This window comes from Doryrhamphus excisus, chromosome 5 (assembly GCF_030265055.1).
Source record: "Doryrhamphus excisus isolate RoL2022-K1 chromosome 5, RoL_Dexc_1.0, whole genome shotgun sequence".
Taxonomy (NCBI): domain Eukaryota; kingdom Metazoa; phylum Chordata; class Actinopteri; order Syngnathiformes; family Syngnathidae; genus Doryrhamphus; species Doryrhamphus excisus.
Window position 1 is genome coordinate 17829829 of NC_080470.1, and position 15199 is coordinate 17845027.

At 40.6% G+C, this 15199-nt stretch overlaps 1 protein-coding gene across 2 annotated transcripts in view; it reads left to right on the forward strand.

Annotated features, from left to right (window-relative positions):
- negr1 (neuronal growth regulator 1) overlaps positions 1 to 15199 on the forward strand; it is a 182316-nt gene that overhangs the window by 112040 nt on the left and 55077 nt on the right. For both annotated transcript variants that reach the window (XM_058074094.1, XM_058074095.1), the window contains exons 5-6: positions 1260 to 1380; positions 7705 to 7853. In XM_058074094.1, coding sequence (XP_057930077.1) covers positions 1260 to 1380; positions 7705 to 7853 — 270 coding nt within the window. The remainder of the gene's footprint in view (positions 1 to 1259; positions 1381 to 7704; positions 7854 to 15199) is intronic.

The window sequence follows — 15199 nt, forward strand, 5'->3', positions numbered from 1 at the left end:
ATCACAAACCTGTGCTGCTTTACAAAACATCAAAATTAAATTTGTGTCCTTTCGTTTTTTGCCCTCGGGTGAAAAACTTTGGACACCCCTGACTTCGTCCTGTCAGGAAACAACCATATTTTTCTTCTTTCCTCCCGTTGAAATAGTTTCCCATAATTTCCCATGTTCTGATAATCTTACAACTTTTTAAAATATATATTTTTGTTAATATTTCAACTTCATCCAACTAAAATGATTATTTTCATAAAATTATTCTCATGAGATGACAATTTTGCAAGATACGTATTTTGACTTGAAATTGCTGCAGGTTTTTTTCCATTTTTACTGGTCTTGTTTTGTTTTTGTTAAAAAATACATTTTTAGAATTAGCTGTTACCGGCACTTCGGATGCCCTTGGGCTTGGTAACACGGCTCGACTTGGCGAAGCCCTATTAACTGACTGTCAGAGATGGTGATGGACTGCAATGATAGCGATAATCTGGAATCTGGAATCATGAATGGGATGAAGAAGCAGACTACGAGACGGAGAAGAACTGTATCACAGTACTGAGTGACAGACAGTGAATGACAGAGATTCTGACTTGCAGAGTGTACTTACAGTATACCTTTCACAGAACAGGTGGATGTCAGACTTGACTAACAGCCAACAATTTGTAGCAAGCTCAGTCAGGATAGTCAAGATATCACAACCGTTTTTCCTTGCCAGCATAAAATACACTCATGTAAAACCGAAAACGTTTCCCTCTAAAATATGCACCGGTAATAAACCCTTCAATAATGAGGACTGTGGTCCTAATTCTGCTTTAATTCGATAATTGCTTGTGTTCATGAATCACCTTTCAAGGCTGCTCTGAACAGTATAAATATTTGAAACAAAAAAAGGCCGCAAAAAACCCTCCGTATGTAAAGCCGCCTTAGCGACAACGGCCTAGAGATGTCTTCACATGAAAGCGGCCTCATTTTGCATTCACACAAACCTGCCGCCGCCATTCAGTCTTTGAACTGCCATTAAGCCATTTATCACCCAAGCACTGCAAGGCGTTTCATTTTTTGCTAATATTGGGGACGACTTCCCCCTCCCCTCCCCAGCTCCGCCTTTGTGTTGCGAACGCCATGTAACGTGATGTTCCAGCTTGTCATTTTGCACTTCAACAAAAACCAATTGCTGCTAAATGTTTGCCTTTTAAACAGAACTGAGAGAGCATATGTGTGTTTTTTTTTTTTTTCCTGCTGACTTTGGATGTCTTTGTTTCCTCCAGTTGCCCCATCCATCCATGAGATGAAAAGCATTGGAGTTAGCCTGGGACGCACCGCTCTACTGCGGTGCGAGGCGGCTGCCATGCCTTCGCCAACGTTTGAGTGGTACAAGGGGGAGAAAAGGTGAGCTGATTACTGTATGTTGTTGAACTGAATAGAATCACCAACGGGTCAATCAGCAAAAATGAATAGAGCAAGGGTCTCCAGGTTGCTAAATCATCAAGACCTCTGCATGCTGGAGTCAGTTTGTGCATTGGACGGCGTAGCTGCAACAGTCACCACTCTTCAGGAGCTATGGAAGTTTGGGATCACTTGCAAATTTTGTTGTTTTCCAAAGAAAAACACATTGTGAAATGCCGGAAAAACAATCAGAGAGCAGCACAAACTGGGTCTAACAAGGACAGAAAAACGATGCACAACTGTGCTGATGATGGATGACTAAGGATAGGTTTTAAAATCAAAAACCATTAATCAAGTATCATACACTACCGCTCAAAAGTTTGGGATCACTGGCAAATGTCTTTGTTTTCCAAAGAAAAACACATTTTCATGCATTTCACAATTTTTTTTTCCATTTCCCAAACAATGAAAATGAATGAGATGATTTTCAAAGAAGGATGTACATTTTTGCATAGAGGCCTACTATCAACAACTGTCAGTCCTCTGCATCAATCTCCTGGTATGGCTGCTAATCCAAGTTCATCATTTTGTAAAGCTAATAGATGATTAGAAAAGCCATCTAAAAATCTTAACTAAAACTAAAATCTCTTACCATGCTGTTAACTACTCCCTTCAGAAAGCAGCACAAACTTGGTCTAACAAGGACAGAAAAACGCTGCAAAATTGATTACTAAATCATGCTGTTTTGTGGTATGTCATTAAGTCATTCAATTCCAGCCTCCCCTCCAGTATTGGCCATTTTAGATCGCTATTTTAAGGCACATAGAATATTGTGTTTTGGGGCTACACTACCGCTCAAAAGTTTGGGATCACTTGCAAATTTCTTTGTTTTCCAAACTATTTTTTTCCATTTCAGAAACACTTTTATCCATTTCACAAACGATGAAAATGAATGAGATGATTTTCAAAGAAGGATGTACATTTTTGCATAGAGGCCTACTATCAACAACTGTCAGTCCTCTGCATCAATCTCCTGGTATGGCTGCTAATCCAAGTTCATCATTTTATAAGGCTAATAGATGATTAGAAAAGCACAAACTGGGTCTAACAAGGACAGAAAAACAATGCAGACAAATATCTGAGAGTGTGTAGTTTAAGACAAAGACGCCTCACAGGTCGTCACCTGGCAGCTGCACTAAATAGTAGCCGTCAAACACCAGTGTCAGTATCAACAGTGAAGCGGCGACTTCAGGATGCTGGACTTCATAGCAGGACTGCCAAGAAAAAGCCCCAAAAATGTCCAAGTGATCCCAAACTTTTGAGCGGTAGTGTAAATAGAGGAGTGAGGAGTGAGACATAAAATGTTACAAAAACAAGCATTAAAATGAATTAGATTGCTGATCATAACTTGAAACCACCCCAAAATAGAAATAAAATATGAAAAAAACAACTCAGTAAAACAATGTACAGTTGAACTCAAAATGATTCAACTTGACTTCAGTTTATAAACTTGCAGGAAACCAACAAACACTTTGAAATAGCTCCACATCCACAGTATATTTCCAACGGTCACCAGTGCAAGTTTTTCCATTGAAAGATACAAGTTGACCGTAGATACAAAACCCTTTTGATGCTTTTGAAGTCCTGCCTGCTTCAGCCGCCCAGGGCAGGATAAATATGTCTTGTTGTTGAAACACCATATGAAACTTTACCGATATTGTATCCTCTAATGAAAAGATTATACGCTTCTACAGGCCGTAAATGTGCACAATTTAAGAGAGACCGTTTTTATGTTGTTTTGCCTTGGAAAGAAAAGGCTTTTTATCACTCCGTCTGGGTGGCTGCTCGGGAGAACCCACATAAATGGTCCAACCAGGGTCCTTTGTTGTGTCCTCTCCTTGCATCCTAATACAGTGGCACCTCGGTTTTGTTATGAATCTGTTCCTAAAGGAAAAGTAAAAAGCCTGAAAACCGAAGCAATATTTCCTGTAGTAAATATTAGTGGACGTTGATCCAGTGAATTTGTTCCAGGCACTAAACTGAAATGGATGGAATGGGAAGAGGAAAGAGGGAAAGGGACGTCGTCTTTGTACTTTGCAACAACTTCTTACTTGAATTCAAAAGTTTTATCAACCAATTACATTGCTTTATTTAGGCACTGGATTCCACAGAACAGGACAGTACAGGGAAAACTAGTTTGTTCCACGCAATGTTGAGACCTACAAACTAGGGCCTTAGAATTTCCATGGAAAGTTTGGCCAAGATAAACGGAATCTCCGGTTAAACACGGCATATTTTGAAGGGGATGCTGTAGTTGTGAGGAGAAGGAACGCTTGTGTGGGTAAATATTTCCCCAGTGGACTTCGCTTGTCCCCACAAACACTAATCAGGCCCCTCCTGAAGTAAGTCCACCATGGCATTCCAAAACTGAGGTTTGGGCGTTCCAAAACTGAGGTTTGACTATAAAGTTCGACTCCACGTCACGCTGTAAAGTATAAAATGTGTTAACTTTTTTTTTTTTTTTTTTTTTATGGGAAAATTGTATTTGCTTAAAGTACGTCTTGGTTTGAGTCAAGCAAATTAGTGACACTAACCAAGGTTGTATGGTATTATTCCTGTATAGTGCTGCGGGGCTGTGGTTAGCATGCAGATATAGTTGAAAAATCCCATTTATTAGTATCGATTTTAGCCCCCCCCAACACACACACACACATTTTTGCTTTCTTTAAAATAATCTCGACCACCGTGCATGTTCTCCCCGTGCATGCGTGGGTTTTCTCCGGGTACTCCGGTTTCCTCCCACATTCCAAAAACATGCTAGGTTAATTAGCGACTCCAAATTGTCCATAGGTATGAATGTGAGTGTGAATGGTTGTTTGTCTATATGTGCCCTGTGATTGGCTGGCCACCAGTCCAGGGTGTAACCCCCTCTCTCGCCCGAAGACAGCTGGGATAGGCTCCAGCACTCCCCGCGACCCTCGTGAGGAAAAAGCAGTAGAAAATAAATGAATGAATGAACGAATGAATTGTATTTGCTTAGAGTACGTCTTGGTTTGAGTCAAAGCGAGTTAATGACACTAACCAAGGTTGTATGGTATTATTCCTGTATTGTTTGTGCTCCGGGGCTGCACGGCAGCCGAGTGGTTAGCGTGCAGATATAGTTGAAAAATCCCATCCCCCCAAACACACACACATTTTTGCTTTCTATAAAAATTATCTTCATAAATTCTGATTTTAGTCCCATAATATTTGTATTGCATTCTCAGATTCGTCAGGAAGGGCATCCGCGATGTAAAGGGCTCAAGCCAAAAATCAGTATGCGGCTCAAAAAGAATTAGTACTGTATTTTCTGCACTATAAGGCACACTTAAAAGCCCTTCATTTTCTCAAAAATCAACGGTGCACCTCGGGCCTCACAGCCAGGAGACCCGAGTTCAATCCCACCCTCAGCCATCTCTGTGTGGAATTTGCATGTTCTCCCCGTGCATGTGTGGGTTTTCTCCGGGCACTCCGGTTTCCTCCCACATTCCAAAAACATGCTAGGTTAATTGGCGACTCCAAATTGTCCATAGGTATGAATGTGAGTATGACTGGTTGTTTGTCTATACGTATGTGCCTTGTGATTGGCTGGCGACCAGTCCAGGGTGTACCCCGCCTCTCGCCCGAAGACAGCTGGGATAGGCTCCAGCACTCTCTGCGACCCTCGTGAGGATAAGCGGTAGAAAATTAATAAATGAATGAATTATTTTTTATGGGAAAATTGTATTTGCTTAGAGTACGTCTTGGTTTGAGTCAAAGCAAATTCATGACACTAACCAAGGTTGTATGGTATTATTCCTTTATTGTTTGTGCTCCATGTGTTCCGTGTACAGTGCGAGTGTGTTAGCGATCATTCCGGTGTAAGATCCCAAAGCTCCACTTAAATCAGTGGTTTTACATTGAAGTAGTAGTTGTTGAATTTAAAAAACAAATGAGACCATTACCCATCATTTACCCTCTCTCAGTGAGCACAGTTTCAATCATCAGCCCATGCTGTGCTAATTGTAATTATGGGTCGCATTCAATTTATTCCAATTGCTAAGCAGGCAAGTTGCCATCATTGGAGTTTCTCCGCGATTCAAAGACGTATTCTATCTGTAACTTGCATTTCCTCTCTATCATGAAAAGGACAGACGTATGTGTTGTTAAACAGAAAACAATCAGCTAAAATGCCTTTACAACAATACCGGAGAACGGAAATTGAGGGCCGCTTTTCTTTTCTCATTTTGTCCCTTTTGTACACGTGTTTGTTCCGCCTGAACATCAGTGCTGCTGCCAGTTTGAAGCCTAACAGTCTTTGACAAACTCATTTTCATGATGTGTCACTGCTTTGAATGGAAGTGAGGGAGTCCTGTGGATGTCGGGGTGGCCTTTCCTTCAGTCTGAATGAGGGGAGCGTAGACGTCTTTAATGTTGACTTAAAAGAGAGGCAAACCCACCAGGAGTCTACCATCAAGATTAATAGTAATTGATCAAGTGATAGCGGTTTTAGCCACGGTTCCTGACACTGTAAGCAGAGCTGAGTTGAAGGTGAAAGAATTTGCAGGTTTTTAATGCCCCTGACTCGGAAAAACTCGTCCCAAACCAGATGAAATAACTTCCAATCTAGCAAATGTTGTCAATTACCATCACTGATGTCAACAGTTAAACATAACACACGGTTGTCCCCAGCTTCTATGAAACGATGGACATCATTTCAAGGTGCACCCAGCTGCTTCCCCTCAGGGTCACTCCACCCCACCCCGCAGTCCTTCCAGGTGTCAGATGTGATGCAGCAAGAAATAAAATAAATTGGTTGAAGAGGTTATTGAAGTGCTCTTCGGTCTAAAGACCCACGAAGGACGACGTTTGTACATTTGTGCTGTCCCTGTCCTCTTCACCCTTGGCTGGTGTATGGACGATGATAGTAGGCGATACAGACACAGGAAACAGGCATTGGACACACAACAATATTGAGGAACTGATAGTATTCGAGATGTCCCATTCCCGATCCGCAAATTAGAGATCGGAGAATGAGCCCACCTGGTTTGTTTTTGAAGATTTCAAGGGTTGGTATTAGCAGAGATGCATTTAATACCACAAATGGAATCCGTCTGTTATACACGCAAACATAATAACTACCCACAAACGTAATAAACCACAAACATAATACAAATATGCACCTTTGAATGTAATAATCCTGCAAATGTAATACATTTCCCACAAACGTAATAAAATGTGCCCACTGCAAACGTAATACTGAATTTCCATTTGCAGGAAATGATTACATTTGTGGGAAGTTATTACATTTACAGATTTCACTTTCCCACATATGTAATCATTTCCTGCAAATGTAATAATGTTATTACATTTGCAGGAAATTCAGTTGTTAACCCCGCGAACGTAATAACTGCCCACAAACGTAATACAAATCTGCAGCTTTGAATGTAATAATCCCGTAAATGTAATAAATTTCCCACAAACGTAATAAAATTTGCCCACTGCAAACGTAATACTGAACTACTAGAGAATTATTACATATGTGGGAAAGTGAAAATCTGTAAATGTAATAACTTCCCACAAATGTAGTATGAGACAAAATAATGATCTTTGTGGTTGTTGTTTGTTTGTTTTTTTAATGAGGGAGAAGGTGTAGATGTCATTTTGAGGATTTTAACAAGATAATTATTTATATTTTTTTGGTGGAAAAAATATTATTCAAAGAGTATCATTTGAATACATTAAAGTAATTTTTAATTATTAAATTATAATTTAATTTAAATAAAAAAATATAACATAATTGTGATAACTGCAATTGTTTTAATAAAATGTTATTACTATTATTATTATTCTATTTTTATTTCCTTTGATTATTTCTTCCCCATATACACACAAAATCACACATACTTTAATATACTGTAACTAAAACGCACATGTACACCACGGCCACAAACAAAATGTAATAATTTCCTGCAAATGTAATAGTTATTACATTTAGTATTACGTTTGCAGTGGGCAAATTGTATTACGTTTGTGGGAAATTTATTACATTTGCGGGATTATTACATTCAAAGCTGCAGATTTGTATTACATTTGTGGGCAGTTATTACGTTTGCGGGTGTAACATTTGTCAATTAAGGACCAATCAATGAATCAATCAATCAATTAAGGACCAATCAATCAATTAAGGACCAAACATAAAATGGAGTATGAAGCTTTTAGCAAGGTCGCCAATGCCAAAGCAACAAACTCTGAAGCGATAGCTATTGTTACAAAAAAAGTCATGCAGGGATTGTGCTTCATTTTCAGGATTAACAAGGGTCAGGGCATCGACATCAAGAACCTCAGTTCCAGATCAGTCCTCACGGTGACCAACATGACAGAGGATCGTTACGGGAACTACACGTGTGTCGCCACCAACAAACTCGGGACCGCTAACGCCAGTGTGCCTCTCATTCGTAAGTACCGTTAAATCGATTTGATTTTCTCTTGCTTGTGTTGCGGTGTCGACGAGTCAAAGGTTGGTGGTGGTTGTCCGGGGCGGCTTGTGCCCTCCAGACGCTACAATTTCTTGGCACACAGGAGAAAAGCCTAAGCAGTGCTTTAACTGGTTTCCCACGTATCCCCATCAGCTTTTTCTTACTATTCTTGTTACTTTCAGCACCAAGCAGTCGGTACGCGTCTGCCCGCCAACGCTTTTTTTTTTTTTGCTGCTTGTCTATTTTGTGTGTTTGTGTGTTGGTGTGGATCTGCTTTCATATTGTCTATCTGCATGGGCATTGGAAGATATTTGGCTTTACGGTAACATTAGCACAGTTGCAGTGCACAGGTCAGCGATGTTAAGCAGAATGCCAAGTCGGCAGGCTAACTTTGAGGAGTACGAGTCAATCCCTTTATAGTTTGGACACTTTTCAAACATATCAAAATGACTTCAAAGGGTCCAAAAATGCTGGTGCAGAAATGGACAGACTACATAAAAAGATGGTTCCAGAATATGAATATTACATAATAGGCTATTCTATAGACTACCTTTGAAGTGTTTGTGGTGAAAAATAATCCAAGTATATTTTAGTCCATGCATAAAAGCTTCTCTATTATGCAAAATTGAAATTTTAATGATGCCATAATAAGAATGTGTGTCCCTCGAGCCTGTTTATGAGCATCAAATGTAATAAAAATCTATCATCTCCCTGACTTGTTTGTTCCATATTTGGGGAGAAAAGGCACTCAAAATGTTTGCTTTTGAAGTTTGGGGTTTCATAATATCACAAAGGGGGAAAAAAATCCTCTTTTCTCATGGAAATAATACCCCCTCTGATCCACCTCTAGCCCAAAGCAGGCTTCACTACACATCTGAAAATAAAGCTTGGAGATATATGTGTCAGTCGGCTACAGATAATCATAATTCATTGTTAGAAGAATTTGGTGTGGAAAACTTTTGAACTACAGCATAGATTATTTGAGCCTGGTCCCTTTTTGAACATCAGTCATCTTTGACCACACAAAAGTTCCTCAGGATAAATGGCACTAAAACATCCCAAACTCCAAAACATTGTATATGGACTCCCTATTTTTCTTTATTTCCACTTCCTGTAGCTGTAAAGGGCAGGTTTTGTTTCAAATAATGTATTGCCACTCAATAAAGGTCAATCTGGCTTTCTCAAACGTTGGCAAGAAACCCCGATACATTCCTCTCGTCAGCCCTGATGTGCAGGGCACCCAGTCCTGGAATAGATTTGGACATCTTGCTGCTCTATACCCACACAGTGATTAGATGAGGCACGGCTACTCTTTGTCTTGGGTGTCAGTAGAAGCAGCCCAGGCAAAGGAAGGTCTTATCCACAAAATCTTACAATTCAGGAGTAAACATTTGATCATTCTATCAGTTTGCCAAGATCAGCCTCCATGCATCATTGACAAAAGCTTACAAATAAAAACAGAAAAGCCCTTGCTCTTGTTTGAGGAGGTCAAAACTGTGAATCAGTTGCACAAATACAATATTGTTACAGCTGGCTTGCATGACCGAGAGTTAGAACTGTTAGAACAGACTGACTGGCAGTGAACCGAGGATACAGTATGTTGGAAAACATTGGGACTTGGCATGCTTTTGGTGGTCATTCAGCGGCAATTCTTATGTCCAGTTTTCAGGGATTGAACAAGTAAAGCCTCGGTCACAACTGGCGTCTACGGCCGGCCTATGTGCAAAAAAATGCAAGAAATACACTGACACATAGTCTGGCCAAACACTGACTGCATATGTCCTTATGGGTTTTTTTGAGGTCGCAAGACAAACGTAAGTATTCCGTACATATTTGTGCGTCTTTCATATGTTTTGCTGGTGTCAGGTTTGGGCAAAATGTCAAATTTTTTGTACATCGCATTTGTGGACATTGATGTGTGTCATCACAACAACATTCTCCACACAAAAAAAAACAATGATCTGGGTAACGTCTGGTTGTGACCGATGCTTGACCGTGCCCCTGAATGTTGTTTGACACTATGGAGTAAAATGTCCAATAAGTACGTCTCAGCCACTATCTACAGCAAATGAAATATTTGTGCATCTTTCGTATGTTTTGCTGGTGTCAGGTTTGGGCAAAATGTCAAATTTTTTGTACATCGCATTTGTGGACTTTGATGTGTGTTGTGCACCAAACCTACGTAATTCAGTTATTTCATACATGAGATCTTACACCTTCATGGTCACCACGACAACATTCTCCATACAAAACAAAACAAGGATCTGGGGAACGCCAAAAATCCCACAGCCAAAAAATCATACGTCTGGTTGTGACCGATGCTTGACCGTGCCCCTGAATGTTGTTTGACGCTATGGAGTAAAATGTCCAATCAGTACGTCTCAGCCACAATCTACAGCAAATGAAATATTTGTGCGTCTTCCGTATGTTTTGCTGGTGTCAGGTTTGGGCAAAATGTCAAATTTTTTGGACTTTTATGTGTTTTGTGCACCACACGTGCACCCCACATACGAAATTCAGTAATTTCATACATTGAGATCTTACTCCTTCATGGTCACCACGACAACATTCTCCACAAAAAAACAAAACAATGATCTGGGGTACGCCAAAAATCGCACAGCCTAAAAATCATACGTCTGGTTGTGACCGATGCTTGACCGTGCCCCTGAATGTTGTTTGACGCTATGGAGTAAAATGTCCAATCAGTACGTCTCAGCCACAATCTACAGCAAATGTTCCTTCTTGGTTTCTGTCAAAGCAAGACTCCCACTGATGTTCAGCTTTCCGCTCCCAAAATGCTTGGAGTCACTGAATTTAAAGTGCATGTCTGTGGGTACATGTTTCTCGCCACTGAACATGCTTTGATAAAAGATTCAGATTCTGGTTTCCATCGACTGCTTTCTACTCAAGTCAACTGTGTTTTACCCGCTGGTTGTTTTCAGTTTGATAGTTGGGGTGTGAGACAAGGACATTTTCTTTACTTTTTAGTGCATGAATCTTAGGGTGTACGCTCACATAAGGTCATTCAAACTCTTGGTCCTTGTGCATTGCTCTGTTATGACTATTTTCCTGTGGATGATGTCCAGTCTTCTTTGGTGGAGGACCAATTGTGTTCATTAATTGAAAAAAAACTTTAATTGAAAGGTTTTCGTAAATATCCTCACTAGAGAGTTTTGCCTTTGTGGATTATTTACTCCTTCAGTTAATTTCTATTATGAAAGTTATACACCTATATACAATAGGCCAGGGGGTGTCATGTGACCAAATATCAATGGAAATTTGCAAAACTAAAAGAAAGAGCAGCATCCGGGTAGCAGTTTGTAGCGATGATTGGCATTTACAAACACAATGTGTCACAGCTTTTGTTTCCTGCTTCTCAGTTTCATCTCCTTTCTCGCTTTCTTGTGTTGACATACACGTAATCACATATTTTGTCCAATCACCTTTGGCTTAAAAGAGCTGCCTCCTGTTGTTCACTTCAAAGCACTTTTGTCACTCATTTCCTCACTTAATTTTGTTACTTAAAAAAAGGGACGCTCCAGTCAGAGTTTTATGCTGCCGATCGAACATTAATGAGTGATATTGGCCTACACCGATAGCAAATCTCGCTCGTAAGTGTGGGGGCGTGGCCAATCAAAGCGGAGTGGGCGTACCTAGAGGTACAGACCGTTTGGGTAGGAAGGGTCGGAAGCAGGAAATCCATGCAAACACTGCAGAAAGAGCAGCATCCGGGTAGCAGTTTTTGCTAGTCTGTAGCGATGATTGGCATTTACAAACACAATGTGTCACAGTTTTTGTTTCCTGCTTCTCGTTTTCATTTTCTTTCTTGCTTTCTTGTGTTGACATACACGTAATCTCATATTTTGTCCAATCATCTTTGGCTTTAAAAGAGCTGCCTCCTGTTGTTCACTTCAAAGAGCCGGCTCTCACGACCGACCCGTCACTAATTTCCTCACTTAATTTTGCCCATTCCAATATCGAACATTGATGAGAGATATTGGCCTATACCGATAGCAAATCTCACTCGTAAGTGCAGGAGCGTGGCCAATCACAGCGGAGTGGGCGTACCTAGAGGTACAGACCGTTTGGGTAGGAAGCAGGAAATCCTTGCAAACACTGCAGAAAGAGGTGCAGAATCTGGACAATTGAGAAAACTTTCCTTACGGGTTATCGTTTGTAGTTGCTCTATAAGCGGTCCCCAACTCAATACAAAACGACAAATATGAGCATAATTGGTCCCATTTAAACGTGTTAAACAAAAGATTGTTGAGGCTATGAATGTAATACTTCTAAAGTCAGTTGATTAGCATCGATCCGTTAAAAGCCAACAAAGCAAAAATACCTGTTAAATAACGGGTCTAAGATTGTATTGCACTTGTTTTATAAGAAAATGTGCTTGCTTTGTGGGATGTGACTTCCAGGAATATGAGTGCACATATTCACATAATCCAATAATCGTGCCCACCTTATGTACCTGCCAAGCCTCGGGAAAGCAATGCCAGTTAAGGATTGCACAACGACATTGTAGAGCAAGGATCGGGGAGAAAAATCTATTTCATGTATTCAGCGATGAAATAAGAACAGGTAAATTAAATTATTCACAGGTTTGCACCGCACCCTCAGATGATAACATCGTCCCTAGCAGGCCAGGGGACGTGGAGTACAAGAAGATATTTCTGTAGCGTGCCGTGTTGTCAAAGGAGCCTCCGCAGCCCTGTTTGTGTATGCACATACAACATCAAACGCTTGCCTCAGATCTTCCAATGGATGATCTTAATGGGACGTTGGCGAGGCCTGAAGGGAACACGCCAAAGAAGCCCTCATCATAGTCGGAGGAGACAGAATCCATCCTGTGCTACCTCCCACAACTTCAATCCCTCCTTCTTCAACCTTTGCCTGTCATGCGTTCTTATGAATGATTCTCTGATTCTGTATTTTCACTCTCATTATTCCATCACATATACATAAAAAAGTGTCTCCCCTCACCCTATTTTGCTCCCATGATCTCCACTAATGAAAGCTAGGACAATTCTGCTGTTGCTCCTAATGAGAAATGGCAAGCAATCACCGCGGGGCGCTCTCCAAGGTACACTCACACAAATAACAACACCCGGAGGTTAGATCACAGGTGACTTTGGATAGCTATTTTAGAAGCAGTCGATAGCCATTGATGAGCCAGATGGGGAGGGAACGAGGCGTGCATATTTGACAGAGCATCATACGTAGAGCTGAATGTAAAGTAGAAGCGCCACATGGCTGTTATGTATGTGGCGATGGGATTGACGTTGTAAAGTGTCTACACTACCGCTCAAAAGTTTGGGATCACTTGCAAATTTCTTTGTTTACCAAAGAAAAATACATTTTCATGTATTTTACAAACAGTTAAAATGAATCAGATGATTTTCAAAGAAGGATGTACATTTTTGCATCGAGGCCTACTATCAACAACTGTCAGTCCTCTGCATCAATCTCCTGGTATGGCTGCTAATCCAAGTTCATCATTTTATAAGGCTAATAGATGATTAGAAAAGCCATCTAAAAATCCTAACTAAAACTAAAATCTCTTACCATGCTGTTAACTACTCCCTTCAGAGAGCAGCACAAACTGGGTCTAACAAGGACAGAAAAACGCTGCACAACTGTGCAAGAAGACAAATATCTGAGAGTGTGTAGTTTAAGACAAAGACGCCTCACAGGTCGTCACCTGGCAGCTGCACTAAATTAGTAGCCGTCAAACACCAGTGTCAGTATCAACAGTGAAGCGGTGACTTCAGGATGCTGGACTTCATAGCAGGACTGCCAAGAAAAAGCCATATCTCGGACTGGCCCAAAAAAATTCCAAAGGATCCCAAACTTTTGAGTGGTAGTGTATGTCAAGAGTCTCAAACTCAACTTACTTGGGGGTTTTTCACTCTGTAATCAGGTTTCAACGAAGTGACTAAGTTGTCAACAAACGGTCTTGAGCCTGAGATAAGGTAGGCCAAGTCTGTTTTTGTTTGGACAAACAGGAGCCAAAACAAAACATGCATAATGGCTGAACGTCATTACTCAACATCCATCCATCCGCTTTCGTCCACTTATTCTAGGTCAGGTCACGTTGTGTGGGCAGCAGCCAAAGATGAAAAGTCCAGGCTTCCCAGTCAATCAATTGTAACCACTATATAGTTTTTTTGGTCACTGCCCATTGGTTTAGGTGTGAACCGACATCAAGAGCTTTGCCTTTTGGTTGTGTGAAAGTGAGGAAGGTGTGTCTCCCAGTAATTTTCCACGAGTCATCTAACTGTTGCACGAATCTGATTGTGCTGTGTGAGTGTGTGTATCATGGAGGGCGAGTGTTTCCTTGAAGGCACTAATGTGAAGTTATTTGACTGATATATTAGAGTGCATAATATCTAACAGTAAACAATAAAAACAACAAACGACTAAAGGATGTTTTTTTTTGGTACAGATTTTACAGTTTTACAGACCTCAACAATAATGACAGAGCTTCATATGATTTCTGATCTTGTATGTATATACGGTATTTGAATAGCTGTCGAGAAATGTCTCGACATCACATTGGGTCAACTGGGTGGTAAAACGACAATATGAGATGAAACCTATAAAAACGGGGTTAAGGTTAGGGTCAGTCCATCAATCCATTTGACCATTCCGTTCCAGCTTGTTTGACCCCGTGACAGAGTGTGCTGTCATGATGGCTGTGAACATGATCTGGCTACGGTCACGGTACAACGCTTTCAATAGACCCTGCTTGGAGAGTAGTGCTTCCTATTTTTTAGGACAGATTCGCTCTCACATTGTTCAACTATAGAATTTCTTCTGCTGTTAATTGAATACATTACATTTGAAATGTCTTTAAGTAACAATTGTACGCCTTTCAAAACATTACATTTCTTGATAGCTTCTTTCTTAGCCAGGATGGATGGAATTGACTGATTTGCCTAACATTATAGAGTATATTGGGTAATAGGAGTGCAAAGGTGACTATAGGGGTGTTATTTCATGTCTAAAGGGCTCTAATAATGTTAGAACTACCATATTTTCTGGACTATAAGTCGTTCCGGAGTATAAGTCGCACAAGGCCAAAAATGCATAATTTGGTAGAAAAAAAAAACATACATAAGTCGCACTGGAGTATAAGTCACATTGTTTCCAGGGAATTTCCAGGGACAAATTACTTGACCAAAACAGACATTACGTCAGGGGTCTCAAACACACGGCCCCCGGGCCAAATGTGGCCCGCAGGACACTAGTTTGAGGCCCCGCCTTGATATGAAAGTTTAATGTTAGTTTGATATGGATGCTGTATGGTATCATGTACCCAG